This window comes from Narcine bancroftii, chromosome 2, assembly GCF_036971445.1.
Source record: "Narcine bancroftii isolate sNarBan1 chromosome 2, sNarBan1.hap1, whole genome shotgun sequence".
Taxonomy (NCBI): domain Eukaryota; kingdom Metazoa; phylum Chordata; class Chondrichthyes; order Torpediniformes; family Narcinidae; genus Narcine; species Narcine bancroftii.
The window spans coordinates 193,343,970-193,371,655 of NC_091470.1; the positions used below are offsets into that span (position 1 = coordinate 193,343,970).

The 27,686-nt window shown below is 49.7% G+C and overlaps 2 protein-coding genes across 5 annotated transcripts in view; both read left to right on the forward strand.

Moving 5' to 3' along the window:
- LOC138754876 (TSC22 domain family protein 4-like) overlaps positions 1–9,243 on the forward strand; it is a 53,259-nt gene extending 44,016 nt beyond the window's left edge. Inside the window, exons 4-5 of the mRNA XM_069919817.1 lie at positions 3,484–3,535; positions 8,146–9,243. Coding sequence (XP_069775918.1) covers positions 3,484–3,535; positions 8,146–8,367 — 274 coding nt within the window. The 3' untranslated portion in view covers positions 8,368–9,243. The remainder of the gene's footprint in view (positions 1–3,483; positions 3,536–8,145) is intronic.
- A 10,763-nt stretch (positions 9,244–20,006) lies between these two features.
- tfr2 (transferrin receptor 2) overlaps positions 20,007–27,686 on the forward strand; it is a 66,156-nt gene continuing 58,476 nt past the window's right edge. For 2 of the 4 annotated variants that reach the window (XM_069919800.1, XM_069919803.1), the window contains exon 1: positions 20,007–20,154. The gene's annotated coding sequence lies outside the window, so the exon portion shown is untranslated. The remainder of the gene's footprint in view (positions 20,155–27,686) is intronic. The other 2 variants (XM_069919801.1, XM_069919804.1) reach the window with 1 other exon arrangement.

Genomic DNA, 27,686 nt, shown 5'->3' on the forward strand with positions numbered 1-27,686 from the left:
ATTTTGAATATGTGATTACAGACACAATGATAATCAAAAAATTTATAACAAACATCTATATTAAACTACAAGAAAAGGAGAATGAGGAAACAAATGGTAAAACTAAACAAAAATGGGAACAAGATCTAAACATAAAGATAAAGAAGGAAACATGGGAGAAGTTATGCTCAGGAACTATGAGAAATACAATAAATACGAGGTTATGTATGATACAATATAACTGGATACACAGGCTATATATTACACCTCAAAAGTTAAATAAATGGGACCCAACAGTATCTGACAGATGTTTTTGCTGTAAAAAGGAAATGGGAACAACAATTCATTCAATCTGGACATGTGAGAAAGTGAAAAAATTTTGGGAAGATCTAAACCAGATATTAAATAACATCACAAAAAGCAATATACCAAAAAACCCAGAGATCTTCCTTCTAAGTAACATAAAAAACAAAGAATTTGGACTTGATTTGAATGGTACACAAAAAAGATTTGTTATGATAGCCCTAGCTGTAGCAAAAAAATATATTATGTCAGCCTGGAACTTAGAAGATAACTTGAGAATACAACAATGGTATATAGATATGAATAAATTCCATTAGAAAAAATATCATATAATTTAAGAAATAATATTACAATATTTGAACAAATATGGGAGCCATACATGAAACATAATAGAGAAAACCTACCAAGGACATCTACCACCTAAAATGACAGAAGGAGAAGAGAATGAAAAGAACTGACTGAGTGGAATTTCTTGTTTATTTTTATTGAGTGACAACATTGTTTGACGGGTTTAATGTATCTTAGATTCTGAACTTTAAATGAATGGGAGGGGAGATAGGGAGGGTGGGAGGGTAAGAGGGGGGGGAGAAAACAACACTGTATATATTTGAAAAGGAAAATGTATGTATCTTGATCAATGTGGTTTATAGTGTGAAAAATAAAAAAATTTAAAAAAAAAGAACCTGATGGCAGAGGGGAAGAAGCTGTCCTTGTGCCGCTGAGTGTTTGTTGTCGAGTCTTGTGCCGCCAAATTACACCCCACTAACCAACAACCCCTGGTACGTTTTGAAGGGTGGGGGGAAACCCACATAGCCACGGGGAGAATGTGCAAACTCCTTACAGACAGCAGCAGATTTGAACCCGGATTGCTGGCGAAACAACTGCGTCGCGCTAATTGCCTTGTTAACTGTACTGTCCACATCTAGTGGTAGCTTCTCTTTCCAGTCAGCACTGTGACAGGGTAGGGGTTGTGTCGGATGCTTCACGCGCAGCAGGTGGGGGGGGGGGGGTGGTTGCGAGGTTAGTGCAGAGATGAGGTGCTGTGGCAAAAAGTCTAACACAGTCTCGCTGAACGAGAGGGGAGGGAGAACCAACACTTCCTCTCCTGAAGAGAAGTAGCAAGCCGATTGCAGAATGTAGAGGGAGATTTCACAAGATGCTGAAAGCTGTAAGAGACCGCGGTAACTAATTGTAAAATAAAAGGATTAAACTTGGTCAAGGCCAGAGGCTGGTTTGGAAGTGAGGGGTTGGATAGGAATCCAGTTCTAAAAGCGCGTCGGACTGAGCAACAGTGCCTGGTTCACCAGGGTCCAAGTCTATAAACTGTTCTCAAAAACCAGAGAAATGTAAATGCTGTCATTAATTGTTATCAGATTCAATGGCCTTTATTGGGAAGAGATCTTTATAAGGCCCTTACTGGGCATGTTTCTGGCCCCAAGTTGATTATCATTTCTCTGTACATTGGGAAACATAGAAATCTACACCACGTTATAGGCCTTTCAGCCCACAGTGCTGTGCTGACCCAATAACCCACTCTAACATCTGCCTAGGATTTCCCTACTGCACAACCCTCCATTTTTCTCAGTTCCATGTACCTGTCTAATAGTCTCTTAAAAGACCCCATTGTCCCAGCCTCCACCATCCTTACCGGCAGTGCATTCCCTGAACCCACCCCTCTCTGAAGAACATCTCCCCCCACCCCCCCATACTTACTCCCAGGCACCTTAAAACTATACCTCCTCGTTTTGGCCATTTCATCCCCCGGGGAAAAGGCCTCTGGCCGTCCACATGATCAATGCCTCATCATCTTGAACACCTCGATCAGGTCACCCCTCCTCCTCTGTTGACCGTCCACTCAACCTATTCTTATGAGAGACTCTCTCCAATCGTTGAAAATCTGTGCACCCTCTCAAAAGCACCCACATCCTTCCTGTAGTTCGGTGACCAGAACCACAGTGTTGTAAAGAGCTTTTGGCACATTGGCCTTCATAAATCAAAGACTAAGTACAGGAGCTGGGATGTTATGGTATAAGACATAGGTGAGGCCAAATTTGGAGCATTGTTTGCAGTTTTGGACACCAAACTACAGGAAAGATATCAATAAGATAGACAGAGTGCAGATGAGATTTACTAGGATGTTGCCCAGACTTCAGAAAGGTTAAAACAGGTTCGGACTTTATTCCCTGGAGCGTAGAAAAATGAGAGGAGATTTGATTGAGGTATTTAAAATTATGAGGGGGACAGACAGAGTAAATGTAGGTCGGCTTTTTCCAGAGGGTTAAGGGTGAAAGGGGAAAAGTTTGGGGCAACTTCTTCACACAGAGAGTAGTAGGGGTGTGGAACAAGCTGGTGGTGAATGCGGGCTTGATTTTAACATTTAAGAAGAATTTGGACAGGTACATGGATGGGAGGGGTGCAGGTCAGTGGGACTAGGGAAACAAATAATTCAGCACAGACTTGAAGGGCCAAAGGGCCTGTTTTCTGTGCTGCAAAGTTCTATGGTTCTAACTGAACACATTGTAGCCAGGCAAAACAGTTTCTCCAGACCATAGTGTACACACACAATGCGCACCACATAACATTTATAATATAAATCTATATAAATATTTTGGGATGATTTCTCGGTTACAGGATACCACCATCAACCTCACAGCCTGCAGGATGAACTTACTTCCCACAGGCTCTTGGACTGATGAATGGTACCCTGTGATCTTGGGTCTCTTATGAAAGAAATGAATTAAATTATTCCAGATTATATAAATTTATTTTATATGAAATGTTTGTGATTATTATGTTGGGTTGTATATGTGCAGTACTTGAATTTGAGAAGTTTGATTGAGCTGTGGAGATGCCCACTTGGAGGATGGGGTTTGAAAGGCAGGGTAAAAGGTCTCTGCTGGAGCAGGATGCAGAGAGCAGGGATGAATGACCCCAGTCGAGGGTAGCTGTGACTGCCCTGATGTTGGGGCTGGTTGGGAGAATGGGATGGACAAGGGGACAACGGCTTGGCCATGGTCTCCAGCACCAGAGGCATGCATAGGGTTGGCCACCATTACAGATTACAGATGGGTCAAAGTGGAGTGGGACACGGCTTAAATCGGGGCCGGTTGGGAGACAATGGTCACTGTCTCTGTTTCCTGCCACCCTTTGTCCCCATTGACTCACTGTTCTCCTTCCTCCTCCCCCCCCCCCCCCCCACAGTGGTTCCAGCAGCAGTATGGTGGCCATTGACAACAAGATTGAACAAGCCATGGTAAGTGTTTGTTGGCTGGAAGTGGGAGAATTGTGCTAACGTGCTGACTTACAACCACTCGTTACTTTTGACCGACAGTACAGGTTCCACGGGCAGGTGAAGTATTTAGTGCGACCCTAATCTTCCCCGACCGAACCCAAGGGAGTTAAACACGAACGTCTACAGACACCGACCGGGGTTGTAGTGCAATCCCCAAACTTGCAGGAAAAACTCAGCAGGCCACTCAGCATCTGTAGGAAGTAAAGGGTGGGCCAACGTTTTGGGTCTGGGCCCTTTCAGGGCATGAATACAATAGCAGGGGAGGAAGGAGGAAAGGGCGGAGAAGAGGAGAGAAAGGGGCAGGGGAGGAGGAGGAGAGGAAGGGGCAGGGGAGGAGGAGAGGGAGGGAGGCAAGGAGACGAAAGGGCAGGGGGAGGAGAAGGGGGGGTGAAAGGGACAGGGGAGGAGACGAAAGGGCAGGGGGAGGAGAAGAGGAGGGAGGAAGAAGGAGCGGGGAGGAGGGAACGGGGCAGGGGGAGAAGGAGGGAGGACAGGGGAGGGGGAGAAGGAGGGTGGACAGGGGAGGGGGAGGGAGGGAGGGGAGGAGCACTGGCCAACAGGTAAGAAAAATGTAGATTGATGCAGGTGGGAGGGTAGTGGAGAAAAAAGCTGAGATATGATGGGGTGGTAGAAACTCTGAATTTTTACATTTTATAAAATGTTAAATTTGTAAAACATTTTAAATTTAGACCTACAGCACAGTAACAGGCCCTTTCAGCCCACGAGCCCGTGCTGCCCAATTAACCTACAACCCCCATATGTTTTGAAAGAGGAATAGAGAGGGAAGGGGGTGAGGAGCTGAAGGAAAGGAGACAGAGGGACGGGAAAGCGAGAGACTTGAGGGAGGTGGAGTGGGTTAAAGGGGACCTGAAAAGTCGACATTAATGCCATCTGGTTGGATGGTGCCAGATGGAATATTAGGTGTTGTTTCTCCAGCTGGCAGGTGGTCTTGGTTTGGCAGTGCATGGGGCAATGAACAGTCGTGTAGGTCGATCTTGCTCTGGAACCCTGACTGGTGCACTGACTGGGTTCAGGAAGGGGAATCTGGCATCCATCCCCACTCTGGGTTGCTCCAAACCCACCAATGGGTTTGTCCGTGGCTCTTCACTGGCCTCAAGTGGCGGCCCAGTGAGACTGCAAATGTCAAGTCCAATCAGGGGTTGGAGTGCAGTACACAAACATGCTGGAGAAACTCAGCAGGTCGTGCAGCATCTACAAGAAGCAGAGCAACCAACAACATCATATGAGCAAATAGCAGGCAGTCACCTAAATGGAAAGGTAGGCAGGAGGATAGGAGGAGAGAGGAAGGGGTAGGGGTGGAGGAGGGAGGAAGGGATAGGGGAGGAGGGAGGTTGGGGTAGGGAGGGAGGAAGGGGTAGGGGAGGAGGGAGGGAGGAAGTGGTGGAGGAGGGAGGAAGGGGCAGGGGAAAGGCGGAGGGAGGAAGTGGTGGTGGAGGGAGGGAGGAAGGGGCAGGGGAGGAGGAGAGGAGGGAGGAAGGGGCAGGAGAGGAGAAATGGAGAGGAGGGGGGCAGGGGAGGAGAAATGGAGAGGAGGGGGCAGGGGAGTATCACAGACCAACAGGTAAGAGGTCACAGGTTTATATGAAGCTGAGAAATGATAGGGAGGGGGCAGCTCTGAATGGAGAGGGAAGGGGTGGGCACTGGAGGAAAGGAGACAGAGGGTCGGGGAGCGAGAGAGGCTCGGGGAGGGAGGCTGATGGAAACTGGAGAAATGATGGTCATGGTGTTAGGTTGGAGAGTGCCCTTACATAATATGAGGTGCTGTTCCTCCAGTTTATGGGTGGCCTCGTCCTTGACTTCCCAAGGATGCTGCATGACCTGCTGTGTTTCTCCAGCATCTCCAGGATTTCTGCACTCCTGAGGGGGGGGGTTTGTGTCCAAACTCTGCGCACCCTCAGCACCGGGGCCCAGGGTAGAACCTAGACCGCTGGATCTGTGGGGTGGGGGGGGGGGAGGGGGTATTGCTGTGCCCGAGACCTGGACACTCTGAAGGACAGATCTCCAAAGGATCTAGTCACCGGAGGTTGTTCCTCCAGTGAATCCCTTTCCTCATTTCCTGATCCCTGGCACACACTCATAGCTGAGCCCAGGTGCCAGGCTTGGCTGGCAGGTTAGCAAGCCCTGGATAGATCAACGAGGGCTCTTCCCCAATGCAAGGCAGCTCCTGTGCTTTGCACCTCCTCCCCACTGAGGAGTCATGGCATGTCTTTGTGAGTGTTCATCAAATCTGGAGACCATTGCTCTGCTCACCGATCGGGTCCCAGTCCCAGGGTATTAATGCACGCTTATATAAAGAACGGAGAGAGCAATGTAACAGCATATACACCTCCCCACCTCTCCGTCCCCTGCTGTATTGTGGCAGACTGTCCCATGTGGAGAGAGCTGCATCCATTTCAGGGCTGCACCACTCAAGGTACAGTAGTCCACTGAAAGGCCCAGCATGGGTTTGTAAATGAGTTGGGTGTGGAGAGGCACTTAAAGCTGGTTACAAAATGGAAACCTCTCCTTCCTCCCAAATTCCCCTCTTTCATTCTCTGGGCCCCTCAGCCTCTCACTCCCTCTCCTTAGTCTGACCCCCCACCGCTACCTGTCGGCCTCTTTGCCTTTCACTCCCTCTTGTCATCCCTTCCTGCTGTTGAGGGTCCCAACATCACAGGGCTGCTCCCAACACTGTTACAGCGCCAGTGACCCCGGTTTGAATCCCACGCTATCTGTAAGGAGTTTGTACCTTCTCCCCGTGTCTGCATTGGTTTCCTCCAGGGAGCTCCGGTTTCCTCCCACGTTACAGAAACACATGGGGTCAGCAGGTTAATTGGGTGGCAGAGGATTTAAGGGTGGAATTGGCTTCAGGCACGTTATAAATAGATTTAATCTCCCTTTAACTCATTCAAAAATACTTTTCCAGTTTCCCTTTTGTCTCCTGATTGTCCGTGTTTTAAGTTGACCATTACTTGTGGAAAGGCAGGTTGACCTATCTGGATAGCACAGGTTTGGGGAGAGATGGGGAGGGGGAGTTTGGCTACATCAACAATAGGGCAGCACTTTACAGTGCCAGCAACAAGGGTTCAAATCCAACGATGCTTGTGAGGAATTTGTACGTTCTTCCCAGTGGCAGGGGAGCACATTTTTTTTCAAAAGTGGTGCCTTCCCCTCCCCCCCCACTCTGGTGTGATGACGCCATGGCATTTCCCCCCCCCCCCCCCCCAACCCCACCAAAACCGGGTCTGACACCGCTGAAAAATCAGTACAGCCCGGCATTCAACCACTGGTATGTGTTATGGCTCGCTCCCCTGCTTCTTCCCTGGGATCTCCGGTTTCCCCCCACCCTCCAAAATGTACTGGGCCAGAGAGCCTGTGACCGTGCTGGATTTCTAAAAGAAAAATTAAAAAGGGATTCCCAGTGCATTGATGTAAACCAGTGATTCTCATCCACCACCTTAAACAATCCCTTACTAACCACATCCATTGGGGGATCAGAGGTGGAGAGGGTGAGCACATTTAAGTTCTTGGGAGTCACTATCTCGGAGGATCTTTCCTGGACCTAACGCACTAGTGATGTCATGAAGAATGCACATCAGCACCTCAAGAGTTTGCGGAGGTTTGGTATGACATAAAAACCCTGGCAAATTTCTACAGAGGTGCAGTGAAAACTGTGCTGACCAGCTGCATCACAGTCTGGTATGGGGGACAGCAATATTCCTGAGTGTAAAGCCCTCCAAAAGGAAGTGGACATAGACCAGGACAACATGGGCAAAACCCTCCTCACCATCGAGAACCTCTATGGGGAACACCACCGTTGGAGAACAGCAGTGATCATCAAGGACCCACCTCACTCAGCACACGCTCTGTTCTCGCTGCTGCCATCAGGAAAGGGGTCTCGGGGCCACAAGACTAGCACTGCCGGGTCCAGGAACAGCTGCTCCCCCTCCACCATCAGAAGCCTCGACCACAAACTCCGTGTGGGGCACCACAGTTAATGTAGTGGTTAGCGCAATGCCTTTATAGGTTTGAATCCCGCGCTCTCTGTAAAGAGTTTGCATGTTCTCCACGTGACTGCATGGGCTTTCCCCAGGGGCTCCGGTTTCCTCCCATTGTCCCACTGTTCAAAATGAACTGGGTGGGGGGGGAGTGTAATTGGGCTCCACAGGCTCGTGGGCTGTGTTACCATGCTGTATGTGGAAATGTAATCAGGGACTCGTTTACTTTTACACTTCATTTTTTTTATCTCTCTGTGTTGCAGTCAGTTTGTTTACATTTCTTTATCTGTGTACACCTATACGTTGAGAACATTTTTTTTTGCTCTACCAACTAGTGGTAATTCTGCCGCTCCTGCAGGTAAAAGAATCTCAGGGTTGTCTGTGATGTTCTCTGACGAGAAGTCTGAATTCTGACGGTGGTATTTGAGTGGAATAATGAAGGTTGAGAACCATTGGTGTAAATAATTCACTGATGATTTGGGGGATGTCAGACTGTAGCTAAATTAAACTGTAGCTGGGTCGGTTTTCGCTGCTGAGCGTTTCTCTTGTTCTCCCTCCGCCTCCTGAACACAGGACCTGGTGAAAAGCCACCTGATGTACGCAGTCCGTGAGGAGGTGGAGGTGCTGAAGGAGCAGATCAAGGAACTGATCGATCGCAACTCTCTGCTGGAGAGGGAGAACGCCTTGTTAAAGTCCCTCGTCAGCTCGGAGCAGCTGACCCAGATCCAGGGCCCGTCTCGGACACCGGGGGGCAGCGGAGGGCCCTCGTCAGCAGCCAACCCTTCCAATGCCTGAGGGGAGGGGAGGGGGAAAAAGCTCCAGAGGTCCGAGGGTGTTCCTTCCCCTCCCCAAAACACTACGCCACAAGCTAAGCTGCCGCCTGCGCTTCCCGGGGCTCGCACTCCGGATCCAAGGCCATTGACTCCAAGCTTCCACTGACCTACAGGATGCTTCTAACCTGACGTCCGCTGCCTCTTTAACAAGGCTGGAGTGGCCAGAGAGAAGGAGTAACATGGTTTCAGAACTGGTGGTGGGGAGGGGAGAGGGTGGCACAGGTTACACTTCACTCTCCTCTCCCAGCACTGACAGCAAATGGGAGATCAACACTGTCCTCACCCTTCAGTACAAGGGTAGACTTTCCTCGCCCCCCCCCCCCCCCACACCTACCCCCAGCCTAATTCTGTTGTTTCTCTGTCAGGGGTAGTGGACAACTTTCTTTATTATGCAGGCCCCCCCCACCCCCCCAAGCCTCAATGGGTCACATTTCTTTTAAAACAAAATTAGTGCCTTCCACTTATACTTTCTCCTGTCCAGTCAGAAGGAAAGGTCGACCAGGGATGAAAGTTCGAACCTCTGCTCCCACACAGTGGGGTTACAACTGTCGCCTTTGTGCCTGGGTCCCCAATCACTTGCCTCCCGCAAACAGCAGCAAGTCCCAAGGGTGCCCCGAGTGTCCGTTATGTCTCAAGGTGAGAATGATCCACAGGAGTGCAGCCTAAATTTGAACCTCACCTCCCCCAGCCCCTGTTTATATTTAGTTAAAAAGGACCCTGGGGGTTTAATCCACAAAGGTCCTGGTGAAACTCAGCGGGTCACAGTGTTCATAGGAGTAAAGGTTGACCAACGTTCCAGGCCTGGGCCCTTCATTGAGGGGGAGGAGGGAGGGTAGGAAGGGGGAAAGGGGCAGGGGAAGAGGGGGAGGAGAGAAGGTGGAGGGGGAGGAGAGAAGGTGGAGGGGGGAGGAGAGAAGGTGGAGGGGGAGGAGAGAAGGTGGAGGGGGAGGAGAGAAAGTGGAGGGGGAGGAGGGAAGGGGCACAGGGGGAGGAAGGGGCACAGGGGGGAGGAGGGGAAAGGGGCAGGAGAAAGGGAGGAGGAGGAGGAGGGAAGGGGTAGGGGGAAAAGGCCAACAGGTGGTAGGGTGGAAGAGGTGACAGAGGGAAGGGGTGGCCCTCTTAGTGGAGAGTGGTGGCCTTCTGAGTGGAGGGCAGGAGAAAGGGGAGGAGGGGGAAGGGGCAGGGAGGAGGGGGAAGGGGCAGGGAGGAGGGGGAAGGGGCAGGGAGGAGGGGGCAGGAAAAGGGGAGGAGGAGGGAGGGGAGGGTGCAGGGGGAAAAGGCCAACAGGTGGTAGGGTGAAAGAGGTGACAGAGGGAAGGGGTGGCCCTCTGAGTGCAGGGGGAAGGGGTTGCCCTCTGAGTGGAGGGGGGAAGGGGTGGCCCTCTGAGTGGAGGGGGGAAGGGGTGGCCCTCTGAGTGGAGGGGGGAAGGGGTGGCCCTCTGAGTAGAGGGGGGAGGGGTGGCCCTCTGTGGAGGGGGGAGGGGTGGCCCTCTGTGTGGAGGGGGCAGGGGGAGGCCCTGTGAATGGAGGGGACAGGGGGTGGCCCTCTGAGTGGAGGGGGAAGGGGGTGGGGGAGCTGGAGGAAATGAGACCGAGAGACAGACGGGGGAGGGTCGAGGTTTTCGTTTAGTTTTGGTCACCTTTCCCCAAGTTTCATTGTGGCCGTGGAGTCGCCACTGGGGTCCGGTCCCAAATGCTCCTTTTTAAAGTCATTTTAAGATTGTCCCACTTTGTGCAGTGTCACTGCTTTAATCTCGCACACGTGAGAATTTGTAATATTTACATATGTTGGAAGGATGAAACTACTTTATTTTTGGAAAAAAAAAACAAATCCTACTACAGGATTTAAAGTTAATTCTCTCTCTTGTTTGAAGTTCGCTTCTTCTGTTCGGTGGTCACTGAGCTGAGAAGCGAAAGGTTAAACCCCTTCTGCTGAGGGGAAGCAGCCGGTCACTGTCTCCGCCCCGAATACCCGTCCCGGCTCGGGAAAGAGCCGGCGCCGAGCTCTGGCCGTTGCCGCCGGCAGGAAGGGCTGCTATCCATTACTAGCGCTGGTTTGCAGGTGTGCCCCTTTCCCTCGCTCCGCCCCACCGCTGTCACCACGTCCCCAGAGCCCGGGGCCCCTGCCCTAAGTTCAGATTCCGGTTTATTGCCAGAGAACCTCACATATAACCCTGAGATCCATTATTCTTCTCCCACCTCCCACCCACCGGCAGTTTCCTCCGTGGAAAGAGGATGGGAGCCCAGATGCAAGCATTGGAGAGTGGGGGACTGGGGTGGGGGGGGGGTGCAGGGAATTGGCACAGCTCCAACCCTCCAACGGATTCCCTGGTCGGGTCCCTCCCTCCATATGTTGCTCTGCGCCCGTGTCACAGTAGCGGAGTGGTGGACCATGGCGGTGGGGGGGGGTCTGAGGCGCCCCTGCAGTCGTTCGAGCCCGTCAGTGCCCCATTCAGCCATTTTTACCAAAGCAGTAATCCCCTGCCTTATCCCTGCGGGGTCACTCGGCCCGTGTGAACTCCACCCCTCGCTGAGAGGGGGGAGAGAGACCGCTGCCTTCTGACTCTGTTCAGCCGAGGGAGACCTGGCTTCAGCCTTGGTGCACAGTTCGTTCTGCAAATGTGTAAATTTAAAAAGATTATTAAAATGAGAGAAAAGAGCAGCCCTGTTGACGGAGGTTTGGAGTGTGGTGTTTTGGTGAGAACGTGTGATTTCCGACTCATCCTGGGGTTGAAGACCACCGGCGCGGTAACAGGCCATTCCGGCCCATGAGCCCGTGCTGCCCAATTATACCCCATTAACCTACAACCCCCCCCCCGGTAGGTTTTCAACGGTGGGAGGAAACCAGAAAACCCAGGTAGATCGTGCAAACTCCCCACAGACAGCGCGGGATTCGAACTCAAGCCCTGGTCACTGGCACTGTAACGGTGTTAGCTAACCTGTCTCCACAACGGTACAGTTGCTCCTAGAGACCTCAACAATTAACCCTTCACTCCAGTAATCCTCTGTTTTTCTTCCATTCATGGGCCTGTCTAAGAGTCTCTTAAACATCCCTAATGTTCCAGCCTCCACCACCACTCCAGGCCAGGCATACCAGGCCCCCACAACTAAAAAAAAGGACCCCTGACATCTCCCCTAAATGTCCCTCCCCTTACCCTAAACCGTATCTGTTTACTCACCCTGGCAGAAAAAGATGCTGTACACAAATGTGCAGGAGAGACTCATCATGGCTGTAGGGTGACCAAGGTTTCAGGCCTGCGCTCTTTGTGAGAGGAGTAGATCTGGAGCTTGGGCGGCCGATGATTTGGACTCTGCGGGGACACTGGAGGTGACTCCACGGATACTCAGTGACTTGGGAGGGGGAATCTCTCTTTTGCTTCTCTCTCTTTGACTGCAAGGGGCACCGGGCAATTTCTGCTGATGGAGAATTTTTACCTGCCACACAGTTGACTAAAGGAAACTTTCTATAATACAGGAACAGCGCCCTGTATCTGAGTACCCGAAATCTGAAACTTTTATCATCTGTGGGCCCGTTAATAAAGATCAGAGATCCCGATTGGAGAATGGGGTGTAGCAGGCATAAGTCGTGCATTATAGAGTGTAGGTCAGTGGTTCTCAACCTTTTTCTTTCCATTCACATCCCACTTTAAATAATCCCTTGGCCATCAGTGCTCTGTGATTAGTAAGGGACTGCTTAAGGTGGGATGTGAGTGGAAAGAAAAAGGTTGAGAACCACTGTTTTAATCATCCCTCATTGACACGTTATGTGCATGGTTTCAGAACTCCAAAGGAAATGGGCCAATGACAATTTTTCTCAAGCAAAATATTTCAGTAACAATTGGGTCTCGAGCTGTGATTCTCAACCTTCCCACTCACACCCCACCTTAAGCAGCCCCTTTACTAATCACAGCACCGATGGCCTAGGGATTACTTAAAGTGGGATGTGAGAGGGAAGGAAAAGGTTGAGAACACCTGGTGTAGGTTTTTCAATCTACGTCTACATCAGGTAATTTCTGCCGATGTAAATATTTGGATTGTAATGTGAATGCCTGAATCTGAGTGAATGGGTGCATTTTTTTTTAATGGTTTTCCAAAATCCAAAACATTTCTGGTCCCAGGAATTTTGAATCCGGGGTATTCGACCTGTATCACATTTTCTGGTTTTTTAAAAAAAACTTGAAAACTAACTTTCATCAACCCAATCCTGAAACGCTGGTGATCTTTTACTCCTGTGGACGCTGTGTGATCTGCTGAGTTTCTCCAGCACATTTGTGTGTTGCGCTCGACCCCAATGTCTGCAGACTTTCTGGTTTAACTTCAGGAAAAAGGCAACCCTATCCTAGCCCCTCTTAATCTTATAGATGTCTATTAAGTCACCTCTCATCCTTCTTCACTCCAAAGAGAAGTCTCATCTCTGTCAACCATGCTTCATAAGACACGTTCTCCAATCCAGGCAACATCCTGGTAACCCTCTCCACAGTGTCCACATGTAGAAACACGATGCTGGACAAACTCAGCAGGTCAAACTGTGCACTTTATACAGCAAAGATAAAGATACGTCACCAACTTTTCGTGCTTGAGCCCTTCATCAAGGTACGAGCAAAATGTAGGCAGGCGCGCGAACAAAATGGTGGGGAGTTGCGACAGGGGGAGGAGCGCGGTCACACAGGCAGGAGGTTATGTGGTTAAGGGAGAGAGGGCACAACAGCAAATGGGGGAGGGGGCGGTGGCCCTATGAATGGACAGGGAAGGTGGTGGGGAGCTGGAGGAAAGGAGACAGGAATGGGGAAGAGAGGGAGAATGGGGAGTGGTCTAGCAGAAGCCAGAGAAATCGGCATTAATGCCCAGAGTGGCCCAGAAAGAAGATTAAGTGTTCATATCACCACCACCATATCACCATATACAGCTCAGAACAGGCCAGTGTTGCTCCTCCAATTTATGGGTGGCTTTGGTTTGGCCGTGCACGAGGCTGTGGACGGACATGTCAGCGCAGGAGTGGGGTGCAGAATTGAAGTGGTTGGCCACTGGGAGATCCTGGTCACTGATGCGGACGGAGTGAAGGTGATCAGCGAAGTGACTCCCACGGAGGGAGCACCGGACGTAGAAGGTCTTTGGCTTGGCTTCGCGGACGAAGATTTATGGAGGGGTAAATGTCATCCTGTAATGAGCCGACCAGAACCAAACACAAAAAGTTTGGTTCAAACAGAGTTTTGTTAAGTTGCAGCATTATCTCACGGCTTTTGAGCTCAACCCCCTGATTACTGTACACCTTCATAACCACCCCATTAATGTGTGTGGCAAGCTTGAGGCATCTATGCAACTGGACCCCAAGATCCCAGTGAAGAATCCTGCCATTAATACATTCTCTGGCTTCAAGTTCCAATGTTCACACTTCTTGGATTCCTTCCTTTCCTCCCCTCGTCTCCAGTCCCAAATCCTCCCTTTCAGACTGCAGGTGCAGAGGGGATCTGTGTCCACTGCAATAATAGCTCTCACTGTGAACCAAGTTTGCTTCTGACGGTCTTTGAGCTGATGTGCTGGCCCTGGCATAATGCCCTCAGAGTAGGGTGGCAAAGCTCAGGCAAAGCACAGATTCCACTCTAGCAGTCCCAGTGCAGGCTTGGGTGAAATTAAATGCTGAGTAAACCGTGGAGTTCAGTCCCCTTGCAAAGGAGAGGGAGGGCATTTGTTAACTAGCTTGCTGGGCTGTGAATGGCCTTCCTCTCTCCTTTTCCCAAACATGGGAATTCTGACAAGTGCTGCCTTATCTCAGCGAGGCACAAAGAATACTCCAATTGATCAGAAGTGATAGATTGGATAGGGAAGTAGATAGTGATAGAGAGGCAGAGGGATATAGAGAGATTGATTGGCACAGAGAGAGATATAGAGATGGGCAGAAAAATAGATATTGAGAGGTCGAAAGAGACAGATGGATCCACCCTCTGAGGTCTACTTGGAGGCGGAGCAGAGGAGGTTCACCAGGTTGGTTCCAGAGATGAGGGGATTAGCCTATGAGGAGAGATGGGACTGTACTCACTGGGATTTAGAAGAAAGAGAGGATCTTACAGAAACATAAAATTATAAAAGACTCAGATAAGATAAAGGTAAGTAAGCTGTTTCCATTGGGGAGAGACCAAAACTAGAGGACAGAGCCTTTAGATTTAGGATGGAGATGAGGAGGAACTGCTTTTTCCAGAAGTTGGGGAATCTATGGAATTCGCTGCCCATTGAAACAGTGGAGGCGACTTCAGTAAATATATTTAAGATCAGGTTGGGAAGAGGAATTAAGGGATATGGGGAAAAGGCAGGTCGGTGGAGCTGAGCTTCTCATCAAATCAGCCGTGATCTTGTTGAATGGTGGAGCAGGCTTGATGGACCAAATGGCCTCCTGCTCCTATTTTTTACATTCTAAAATAACAAGTTCACTACCCAAGATGCTTGTATAATTTCTAGATGCAAGAAAATTCTGATAATCTGACTCAACAGATAGGTGATTGGGGAATCGAGGTCAGGTGACTGAAACATCACCATAAAAGTGAGGGAGAGGTGAAGAGGGGCTGAAACAGTGGTGATCTTTTACTCCTATGGACATTACGTGATCTGATGAGTTTATGTCAGAAAGGGCCACCCTATTCAAAGAACGAAAAGGATTCAGCAGGTCAGGTCAGGTATTAGAATCCTATATTGTGCTTCTCTGGTCATAAACAGCTCAGGCAGGGGATACTCCTCCAGCAGAATGTGGGTAACCAGGGAAGCCAACAGTATCCTTGGTGACTTCATTGACGAGAAGTGCATCCAGCTACAGGGACACAATCACATCTAGTGCAGGGCACCCCTGTGGTCGTTCCCCTCAATAACACATCACCATTTTGGATACTGTTGGGGGAGGTCGACCTGCCAGGGACAAGCCACAGTGATCAAGTATCTGGCATGGAGTCTGGTCCCTGTGGCTATTATGAAGGGAGGGGAAAACGGATCTGAAGTGTGGATTGGGAGGAGTTCTTTTCCAGCAAGGATGTGAGAGGTAAGTGGAGGAACTTCAGAGATGGAATTTTGAGAGGACAGAGTTTGTATGTTCCTGTCAGGATCAAAGGCAAAGTTACCAGGCATAGGGAACCTTGGTTTTCGAGGGATATTGGGGATCTGGTTCTGAAGGTTTATAAAAGGTAGAGGCAACATGGAACAAATGAGGTACTTGAGGAGTATAAAAAATGCAAGCAAAACATCAAGGAATCAGGAAGGCTATAAGGCTATAATGCTTTGACCGACAATGTGATGGGAAATCCTAAGGGTTTCTATAGGAATATTAAAAGCAAAAGGATAGTAAGGGACAAAATTGGTCCCCTTGAAGATCAGAGTGGTTGGCTTTGTATGGAGCCAAAAGAGATGGGGGAGATCTTCAATGGTTTATTTTTCATCAGTATTCACTCGGGAAACGAGCACAGAGTCATGAGAAGGGAGGAAAACCAACAGTGAGGGCATGGAACCTGTACAGATTAAAGCGGAGGAAGTGCTGGCTGTAAATAGGGTGTAAATAGCAAATAAGGTGGATAATTCCCCAGGCCCTGACACGATTTTCCCTCAAACCTTGCAAGAGATTAGTGCAGAAATGGCAGGGGGTCTGGCAGAAATAATTAAAATGCCCTAAGCCGCATGGAAGGTGCCGGAGGATTGGAGGGGAGCTCACGTTGTTCCATTGTTTAAAAAAGGCTCCAAAAGTAACCCTGGGCTGGTGACCTTACGTCAGTAGTAGGTAAATTATTGGAAGGTCCTCTAACAGATCAGATGTACAATTATTTAGATAGCCAGAAACTGATTAGGGATAGTCAACATGTGTTGACTTTGTGTGTGGTAAATTGGATCAGCAAGTAAGCCGAAGACACTAAGATTGGAGGCGTTGTGCAGCGAAGAAGATTTTCAAAGCTTGCAGAGGGATCTGGACCAGCTAGAAAATGGCAGATGGAATTTAATGCAGAGAGGTGTGAGGTGTTGCATTTTGGAAGGACAAACCAAGAAAGGACGTACACGGTGAACAGTCGGGCACTGAGGAGTGCGGTAGAACAGAGGGATCTGGGTACATAATTCCCTGAAAGTAGCACCACAGGTAGACAGGGGTGTACAGAGAGGTTTTGGTCCATTGGCCTTCATAAATCAGAGTATTGAGTTCAGGAGTTGGGATGTGATGGTAAAAATGTATAAAACATTGGTGAGGTCAAATTTGGAGTTTTGTCTGCAGTTTTGGTCACCGAACTACTGGAAAGATATCAATAAGATAGAAAGAATGCAGAGAAGATTTACTAGGATGTTGCCCAGACTGAGTTACAGGGAAAGGATAAACAGGTTAGGACTTTATTCCCTGGAATGTAGAAGAATAAGGGGAGATTTGATCGAGGTATCTAAAAATTATGAAAGGGACAGACAAAATAAATATAGGTCGGCTTTTCCCACTGTGGGTAGGTGAGATACAATCCCGAGGACATGGGTTATGGGTGAAAGGGGAAAAGTTTCTGGGAAACATGATGAAGGATTTTTTTCACACGGAAAGTGGTGGGCCAATCCTATCTTCAATGCAAAGGTCATGGACATAACAAGGTGGGCATGATCCGCCAACTGATCAGGGGTGGACATTCGAATGTCCAGTGGTGGACACTTACCAAGTGCTCTTGGACGTGACAAGGTAAACATCAAAGGAAGCTCTGTTTCCAAAAATAGCCTTCGACAGGGTCTGTTCCAGCCCAGCCTGCATCATCTCCTCGACATCTGGACAGTTGCCTAGGGCGTCATCAGCTAGTAATTGGCCAGTCTAGAGGTGAGTGAGCTGCAGAGTTGCTGCCTTAAGGATGCCGTATGGGAGATTGCCACCCGGATCCACTTAACACACCCACGCATGCACGCTATTAACCCCACACGTCGCATGGCTTATGCCATCAGCGGCGGCCCCACCACTCCCAACGAGACCATGACGTGTGTGTGGAACAAGCCTCCATCTGCAGTGGTGAATGTGGGCTCAATTTTCACTGTAAAGAAGAATTTGGACAGGTACGTGGATGGGAGGGGGATGAAGGGAATATGGACTGGGTGCAGGTCAATGGGACTGGGCAGAAAATGGTTCAGCATGGACTAGAAGGGCCGAAGGGCCAGTTTCTGTGCTGTAATGTTCTATGGTTCTAAATTTTATTGAGTCAGACATCCTGAACTATTGGCTGTTGATTCTATTTGCTTACCAAGCTCGTGTTTTCATGAGGTGCAGTGATAAAGTTTCTTTGATTCTCAATCCAGAAGGTCACACCTGACTTCATCGGGTTAATTCCACATATACGCACACAGAGACACATGCGCGCACACACACACACACACATACTCTGTTCCTCTCTTATGTACAGCATGGCAACAAGACTTTCAGCCAACTTACCCACCTGAGCTCACCACTTCACTCCGTGTTTGGCCTGTATCTATCATGTACCTGTCTGAAGGGGAGGGGGATGCAGGGATGTGATGTTGAGGCTTTATAAGGCACTTGGAAGAACTTACATGGAGGATTGGGAGCGGTTTTGGGCTCCTTGTTTAAGAAAGAATGTGCTGATGTTGGAGAGGGTTCAGAGGAGGTTCACAAGGACAATTCCGGGAATGAAAGGGTTATCACGTGAGGAGCGTTTGACAGCTCTTGGCCTGTACTCGTTGGCATTTAGGAGAATGTTGGGGGGGGGGTCCCTCATTAAAGAGTTTTGAATGTTGAAAGGCATGGACAGAGACGATGTGGAAAGGTTGTTCCCCACTGAGGGACAGTCTAGGACAAGAGGGTGCAACTTCAGGACTGAAGGGCATCTGCTTAGAACAGAGATGTGGAGGAATCTCATCAGCCAGAGGGTGATGAATCTGTGGAATTTGTTACCACGGGCGGTTGTGGAGGCCGGGTTATTAAGGCAGAGAACAAACCAAAGGACTCTACATCACCTTTGTTGACCTCACCAAAGCCTTCGACACCGTGAGCAGGAAAGGGCTTTGGCAAATACTAGAGCACCTCGGATGCCCCCCAAAGTTCCTCAACATGGTTATCCAACTGCACGAAAACCAACAAGGTCGGGTCAGATACAGCAATGAGCTCTCTGAACCCTTCTCCATTAACAATGGCGTGAAGCAAGGCTACGTTCTCGCACCAACCCTCTTTTCAATCTTCTTCAGCATGATGCTGAGCCAAGCCATGAAAGACCTCAACAATGAAGACGCTGTTTACATCCGGTACCTCAATCTGAGGCGCCTGCAAGCTCACACCAAGACACAAGAGCAACTTGTCCGTGAACTACTCTTTGCAGACGATGCCGCTTTAGTTACCCATTCAGAGCCAGCTCTTCAGCGCTTGACGTCCTGTTTTGTGGAAACTGCCAAAATGTTTGGCCTGGAAGTCAGCCTGAAGAAGACTGAGGTCCTCCATCAGCCAACTTCCCACCATGACTACCAGTCCCCCCCACATCTCCATCGGGCACACAAAAATCAAAACAGTCAACCAGTTTACCTATCTCGGCTGCACCATTTCATCAGATGCAAGGATCGACAACGAGATAGACAACAGACTCGCCAAGGCAAATAGCGCCTTTGGAAGACTACACAAAAGAGTCTGGAAAAACAACCAACTGAAAAAGCGCACAAAGATAAGCGTATACAGAGCCGTTGTCATACCCACACTCCTGTTCGGCTCCGAATCACCTAGAACGCTTCCACCAGCGTTGTCTCCACTCCATCCTCAACATTCATTGGAGTGACTTCATCCCTAACATCGAAGTACTCGAGATGGCAGAGGCCGACAGCATCGAATCCATACTGTTGAAGATCCAACTGCGCTGGGTAGGTCACGTCTCCAGAATGGAGGACCATCGCCTTCCCAAGATCGTGTTATATGGCGAGCTCTCCACTGGCCATCGTGTCAGAGGTGCACCAAAGAAGAGGTACAAGGACTGCATAAAGAAATCTCTTGGTGCCTGCCACATTGACCACCGCCAGTGGGCTGATATCGCCTCAAACCGTGCATCTTGGCGCCTCACAGTTCGGCGGGCAGCAACCTCCTTTGAAGAAGACTGCAGAGCCCACCTCACTGACAAAAGAGAAAGGAGGAAAAACCCAACACCCAACCCCAACCAACCAATTTTCCCTTGCAACCGCTGCAACCGTGTCTGCCTGTCCCGCATCGGACTTGTCAGCCACAAACGAGCCTGCAGCTGACGTGGACATTTACCCCTCCATAAATGTTCGTCCGTGAAGCCAAGCCAAAGAAAGAATGGGTTTTGATTAACCATGGCATCAAGGGGAGAAAGGGCTGAGTGGGGAAATGGATCAGCTCATGATTAAATGGCAGGACAGATTTGATGAGCTGATTGGCCTTGTGTATCCACTTCCTCCAGCAGCTCGTTCCACACACCCACCACCCTTGGTTAGCTGGAAAAGGCACTCATGATCGTCTGGCGCTACTGTAAATAGATTGTATTTGTTGAGTCAATGTTGCAGGGGAACCTGCTTTCAGGAAAAGCCTGAAACATCAAGTGTTAAGCAGCTGGGACCATGAGTGGGAGGATCAAGGGTTAGTTATCAGTGAGCATGGGCAGGGCAGGAGGCGGGATGAGCAGATGAATGCGCAGGCTCCTCTAGTGTGGTTCTGACACAGGGCAGCGAATACTCTGCCCCTTGCAGAGGGGGTTCGATCCACGTGCGGGTCACCACTTGTGGGAGCGGCGAAGCGGCTTTAGGGCCCAGGCAGGTACCGAAACTTCCCGTGGCTTCGTGTTGAGGGGGGATCGGGAAAAACCCTGGAGAAACACAGCCGTCCCTCTTCTCTCAGCCAGGGTCTGCTGGAGGTCCTGCACCCACAGAGGGTCAGTGAGATTGGCGAGTGAGGAGGTCCACCACAACGTGGAATGGTAGAACAAGCTGAAGGGGCAGAACGGCCCCCTCCTGTCTTCCTTCCTGCCCTTCCCCTCTAAGTTCCCATCCCACTAGGAGCTGCAAACACATTTAAGCTTCTGCTCATTTGTGTCTCTGCTCTGAATTCCCGGGATTCACCTAAAAAGGTAGTCAAACTTTCTGCGTGTCGGAGAGTGTGCATGAGTGAGTGTCAGAGGGTGTGTGTGCACGCGAGAAGAACGGAGTATGACCAGTACAAATGGTGTCCTGATGATCAGTGGGAGTCCATGGACTGAGGGTGCAAGACGTTTAGGCAGGGACGTGGATGAGGACAGTTGGAGCAGTGCTTCTCAACCCTTTTCCACTCGAAACCCACTTTAAGTAATCCCTGTGATTAGTTAGAGGTTGCTTAAGGCAGGACGTGAGCGGGAAGGGAAGGTTGAGAACCACTACTCGTTACTGAAATTTTTAGTTTGAGAAAAATTGTCATTGGCCCACTTCCTTTGGAGTTCTGAAACCATGCACATAACGAGTCAATTAGGGTCAATTAAAACAATGGTTCTCAACCTTTTGCTTTCCACCCACATCCCACCTTAAGTAATCCCTTACTAATCACAGAACACCGATGACAGAGGGATTACATAGTGTGATGTGAGTGGAAATTAAAAAGTTTGAAAACCACTGGTTTAGAGGGATGTGCGTCAAGCACGTGGCGATGGTCAGCAGCGATGCATTGGGCTGAAAGGCCTGCTCCTGGGCTCCATACCAAGTGATGCAGGGTTTTTGATTGTCAGTTTAAATATGGTTGTCTTGTCTATGGTTGAAGCCCACAGTTTGGCTTCCAAACCCAATGAACTGCACTACATTGAGCACAGCCAGTTCAGTCACTGAGCAGCATGTAGGAATGGAGGGGTTGTATCTTTCTGGAATGACTGACGAGACTGGACGTGAAGATTGGTGTTTTACACTGAGAGATTGGCACTAAGCTGAGCAAAACTGAAGGTTAAACAAAATAGAGAAAACTACCAGAGTGATGGGGCTGTGGAACAAGCTGAGGGAGTAAATATAGGCTCAATTTTAACATCTAAGGAGAATTTGGACGAGTACCTGGATGGGAAGGGTGTGGATGGATATGGACTGGGTGCAGGTCAGTGGGACCAGGCTAGTGGTTCTCAACCTTTTTCTTTCCACTCATATCCCTCTTTAAGTAATCCCTATGCCATCAGTGCTCTGTGATTAGTAACGGATTGCTTAAGGTGGGATGTGGGTGGAAAGAAAAAGTTTGAAACCCACTGTTTTAATCATCCCTCATTGACTCGTTATGTGCATGGTTTCAGAACTCCAAAGGAAATGGGCCAATGGCAATTTTTCTCAAGCAAAATATTTCAGTAACAATTGGGTCTAGAACAGTGGTTCTCAACCTTCCCTTCCCACTCGCATCCCACCTTAAGCAACCCCTTACTAATCACAGAGCATCGATGGCCTAGACATAAAAGTTACAGGCTTTACGTCAAAAAGAAAATCATTAAGAAAGTGGTCAAGGGTTAAAAGTGCAGTTGATGGTTTACAAATCAGTGTTGATTTACCTCTGTCCAGATCCAACGTGGCCAAGGGTGAAGGTTGACCTTCCCTGATTGAGAGATATCAGTGGAGCAAACAAAGCGTCACCACAAGGCAGACAGCTTGTTCCAAACAGCACGAGCATCACAGAAATTCCCACTGCATTAGAAACGTCCAGAAACCGTGGATCATCCCAGACCCTGCTGCCCACTCATGTGAACCAAGTCCCTCACCCACGCTCATGGCCAGCGTTGACTCACACACACAAACCAAGTCCCTTCGGCCAACGCCGCTCAAGCTCAACACCTAGAGTTGCTCTGCCTCATCCTGGGACCCTCTCCTCCCCATCACCTCTTCCAGGAAGACGTGGCAACAAATTAGTTCCCACGGGAAATCTTAAACAACAAATGTTACTCAAGTTGGAAATGAGCTGATGGTTTGTACCCTGGGGGAGAGGGGGAGAGGGCTTGGCACGTGGGATTTTGGAAAATGGTCTACATGGAAAGGGGTGGAAGCATTGGGTTTCAATGCAGTGGGACTGAAGGGGAAGTGTATGGTTCTTTAGCCAGTGGTGATAAATCTACTGCACCCTTTGGTCCACAGTGTTGTGCTGACCTAATAATTCCTTCACTCGAATTTCCCTACGACACAACCCTCCATTTTACTCAGTTCCACGAACTTGTCTAATGGTCTTTTAAAAAGACCCTGTTGTCCCTGCCTCACCCACTGTTTTCAGCGGCACATTCCCTGCACCCTCCCCGTACTTACTCCCAGGTACCTTAAAACTACACCCCCTCATGTTGGCCATTTCAGCCCCTGGGGACAAAGCCTCTGGCCATCCACATGATCAATGTCTCTCACCGCTCCAAGGAGGTCTGGTGTCATGGTTGGCATAGCAGTCTACAGCACCAGTGACCAGGACATGGGTTCGAATCCCACGCTGTCTGTAAGAAGTTTGCACGTTCTCCCCGTGGCTGCATGGGGTTGCCAGGGGCTCCAGTTTCCTCCCACCATTCAAAACATACCAGGGGCTGTAGCTAATTGGGTGTAATTGGACGGCATGGGCTGGAAGGGTCTGTATGTCTCAATTTAAAATATTTAAAAATCTAAAGGCCACGTTCACTCAGACAGTGAATGGGGAAGGGTCTGGTCTGAAGGGAATTTGTTCCCTGGCAGTAAATGGGGAAGGGTCCGATACAATGAGAATTTGTTCCCTGGCAGTGAATGGGGAAGGGTCCGGTCCGATGAGAATTTGTTCCCTGGCAGCGAGTGGGGAAGGGTCCAGTCCGATGGGAATTTGTTCCCTGGGAGTGAATGGGAAAGGGATTTCCTTAAATTAATGGAATCCCCTAAATGTAAATATTTTCTCCACATCGGAACCATTCTTGCTTTAAATATTCCCCATCTCTTGAGGCAAGGTTGAAGCTGTTCACCCTGTTTTTCCCCTCGATCCATCGTCTCCAATACCCTGTCATCCCCTTCTATACTGTGGAACTGTACATTCACAGGGAAAGATGGCAGGTTTCTGGATACACACAAGTGCGATGTTCAGATGCAAATGTTGACATAGGAAGGTTGTTTCCCCGTGGTGGGAGAGACCAGGACAAGAGGGCACAACTTCAGGATTGAAGGATGTCCACTTAGAGCGGAGATGTGGAGGAATTTCTTCAGCCAGAGTGCGGTGAATTTGTTACCCACGGGCGGGTGAGGAGGCCGGGTCACTGGGTGTATTTAAGGCAGAGATTGACAGGTTCTTGATCAGCCAGGGCATCAAAGGTTATGGGGAGAAGGCCGGGCAGTGGGGAAATTAATCAGCTCATGATTGAATGGTGGGACAGACTTGATGGGCTGAATGGTCTGTTTCTGCTCTGATGTCTTATAGAAACATAGAAAACCTAGAGCACAATATAGGTCCTACAACCCACAAAGTTGTGCCTACCTTAGAAATTGCTAGGCTTACTCATAGCCCTCGATTTTTCAAAGCTCCATATACCTTAGAGTAAAGTACACCAGCTCGTCATAAGTATAAACTAAATTAGCACCTGATCAATGAGTATTCCCAGATGTAGTTGCTATAAAAGATTACATGTTACATAGGGCAGAGAGATCTTTGTTCCTGGGGTCGTGTGTTGCTTTAGTCAAAATTCCGATAGCTGTTGCATAGCCCGTCGTTGAATTGAGAGGCACTAGTGTTCAGGCCTGAAGGGAGCAGTGAGAAGAGGTTGTGCCCAGGGCCCCTGGAGTGTGTACAAGACACAATCGGGGCTTTCCCTGCCCATCAGTAACTATTCGGCTCTGTCATGTACATCTGCATACAGAACGTGAACCCTTTAGAAAATCTGTGGATTGTGTGGCCTTCTGCACCACCTCATCACTGAAATTAAAACTACATTTCAATTCGAAGGTTTAATTGCCTCGATTACTCGGGTTGTGATTGTGATCAAGATGAAATATGCAGAGATGCTGGAGGAACCCTGATGAGGTGAAGATTTCTTACCGATGCTTCGGGCCTGGGCCTTTCCTTAAGGAGGGGCTCAGGCCTGAAACGTCGGTGATGGATCTTTGCCTCCGGTGGATGCTGCGAGACTGGCTGGTTCCTCCAGCGTTAACTGTGTGTTTTTACTACAAACTGCAGACGTCCGTGTTTCACTCATTATTTTTAAGAGTCCATGGATCTGGCACCGCTGGGTACAGAAGAGATTTACCACAATATTGCCCGGTTTAGAGGGTACGAGTTATGGGGAGAGTTCAGACATGGGGGGGGGGGGGAGCACGGGGTACGGTTAGCGAGGCGGTCAACGTAATGCTGTTACAGAGCCACCGGTCCAGATTCGAATCCCACATTGTCTGTAAGGAGATTGTATGATCTCCCTGACGTGCAGTAAATAACCCAAGAGGCCGAGTCTAAGTCACTGATTTACAGGCTTTTATTCGCAATGGACAGGGACCTCGTCCTGTGCCTGAACCCGGGCTCTCTGGGGAAGGGTCAAGGTGTAGAGGCTTTATACAAGGTCAAAAGATGGAGGGGCCACAGGTCCAGTCACAGGATGGGGCAGAGCCGGGGTCATCAGAAATCCAGCAATACTCATGTCTGTGTGGATTTCCCCCTGAGGATTCCGGATTCCTCCCACCATTCAAAATGTATGGGGGATTTGTAGGTCAATTGGGCAGCACGGGCTCATGGGCCAGAAGGGCCTGTCACCGTGCTGCTATTCTGAATTTAAATAGAAAATGTTAATGGGTTATTTTCTCTGGCGTGTCAGGGTGTGAGGGAGATCTGCTAAAGGCCTTGATAGGGGGCATGGTCTGAATCTTTGCCCCTGGGTCTCTCACCAGTGGCCATGTGTTTAAAGAGAAGAGGACAAGAGGGACATAGAGAGAGGTGGGTGCCTGGAACAGGCTGCCAGGAGTATTGGTGGAGGCAGAATCGATCGTGGTGTTTAAATGGTATCGAGATGCACAGGAACAGAGGCGTAGGATAAGCAGCTGAGTGTTAGTATGATGTGGGGATCATGCTCACCGTGGCGGTGGAACTTGGGCCTTGCTGAGCTAAGCCCACTGCTCACCGCCCCTCCTCGTTCCCCGAGCGGCAGCAACTCGGCATCACCAGCAGCACAGCTGGAGGTGGGTGGGGGGGATGATCCTCAGTTCCAGGAAACCAACGCCTCCCATGTCCAGGGAAGGTCATTGCCCTGGTTATCTCCTGCCCTGTGTTCCCCCACAGTATCACAGCCTCAACACCCTTCTGCAGCAAGCTCCTGGATGCATGGTCCCGAGAGATAGGGCAAGGGGTTGGAGCCCATCAGGAGATGCCTCTCCTGGCCAAATTGCAGCTGGAGATTCCTTTTGCCCAAAAATGCTCGATTTAAAGAAGCAGGTGAGGTTTTTGCATGGTCCAAGGTCGAGTTGATTTTTTTTTTAACATTTATATCGTCAACGAGACAATCAGGTCATTTTATAACTTTCAATCCCCCCTGGTTTTCCCTGAAACATTCTCCCAACACACACAAATGTCTCCAAACACTGCGGCTGGAGTAAAAACTCAACGCTGGAGAAACTCAGCAGGTCAAAGTTTCCGCTGGCCTGAAAGATACAGAACTGACGTTCATCTAAGGATGGAATTTTTGAATTAAATTATAATTTTATTGACATGAAATTGTTGGAATAACAATCCAGAGTTCATAGTTCAGTTCACTCCAAGGTTAACTGCTCACCCCCAAGGTTCATGGCCCCCCCCACCCCGGGATCATAGCTCCCACAAGGGTTCATGGCCCACCCCCAGGGGTCATGGCTCACCCCCCAGGGGTCACGACTCACCCCCCAGGGATCACAGCCCACCCCCCTTAGGGATCACAGCTCCCACAAGCGTTCATGACCCACGCCCAGAGATCGGTCCACCCCTAGGTTCTTGGCCCACCCCCAGGGATCATGGCTCCCCCCAAGGTTCACAAACAAGTCAGGGGTCGGTGTTGGGGCCGTTCCTTTATCTGTTCCACATCAATGATTTGGATTCTGGAATGAACGGCTCTGTGGCCAAGTTTGCAGATGATACGAAGGTGTGTGGAGGTGTGTGCAGAAGGACTTGGACAGAGGGGGAGATGGGGCAGAGAAGTGGCAAATGAAACATAATGTCAGAAAGTGAACAGTGGTGCACTTGGGTCAAAGATCCAGTATGGAAAAGGGCCCTGGGAGTTCCTCATGCAGGATAAGCTGTTGAGTTGGGGGTGAAGAAGGCGAAGGCGATGCTGGCCTTCATTTCAGGGGGAATAGACTATAGGAGCAGGGATGTGATGTTGAGGCTTTACAAGACCCTGGGGGGACCTCACTTATGAGCAGCTTTGGACTCCTTGTTTAGGAAAGGATGTGCTGACATTGGAGAGGGTTCAGACGAGGTTCACAAGGACGATTCTGGGATTGAAAGGGTTATTATACGAGGAGCGTTTGACAGCTCTTGACCTGAACTCATTGGAATATATGAGAATGGGGGGGGGGATCTCATTCAAACATTTCAAATGTTGAAAGGAGTGAACTGCGGGGTCCAGTCGGCTGCTGTTGTCTCCACAAGGGGCTTTGAGGAAGCCAACGGGGGTGTTAGTTGAAATCCCGTGACCTCGGGGTCTGCACCCAAGATGGCGGCTCCTGTGCAGCGGCCACGAGGGGCTGCATCCTCCGAGTGGAAGTGGAGGGACTGGAGCAGGGCACCAGAGAGGACGGGAAGATCTCCCACCGTCTGAGAGGGAGAAGCGGAGGGTACGACCAGCAGGTACAGTGGCCGCGGTGGCGGGCCGGTGAGGGGGCTCTGCGGCCAAGGGACCAGCAGGTGCGGCGGGGCTGCCAGCGACTCGGGGCGAGGAAGCCGTGGGCTGCTGGAGACCGCTGTCGGGAGACTCATGCCGGGCTGCGATGGGCTCGAAATTAGCTTGAGGCGTCGCCAAGTATCGGAATCGGGATGCGAGAAAATGCCAAGAGCGCCAAAGGGTTCCTGACCGTGTCAGAGGTGCTCAAGTAGCCATTGGGTTGGACTGGATTGCGCGGGGCTGCAGGAAGCGCTGGACAGAAATCCATGGACACTCGGTGACTCTGGGGGTGGGGGTGGGGGCGGGGGGGAGGGGAGACACTCTCTTTTGCTTCTCCCTCTCTGACTGTAAGAGGCGTTGAGGCAATTCCTGCCGGTGGCGAATCTGTTTTACTTACAGCAGGCAAAGAGGGAATTTCATGTAATAGGACACTGTTTATTACTCTGACAATAAATCAAATATTGAATCTTGAATCGATGTAGAAAGGTTGTTCCCCACGGTGGGAGAGTCGAGAATCAGAACAGAGGAATTT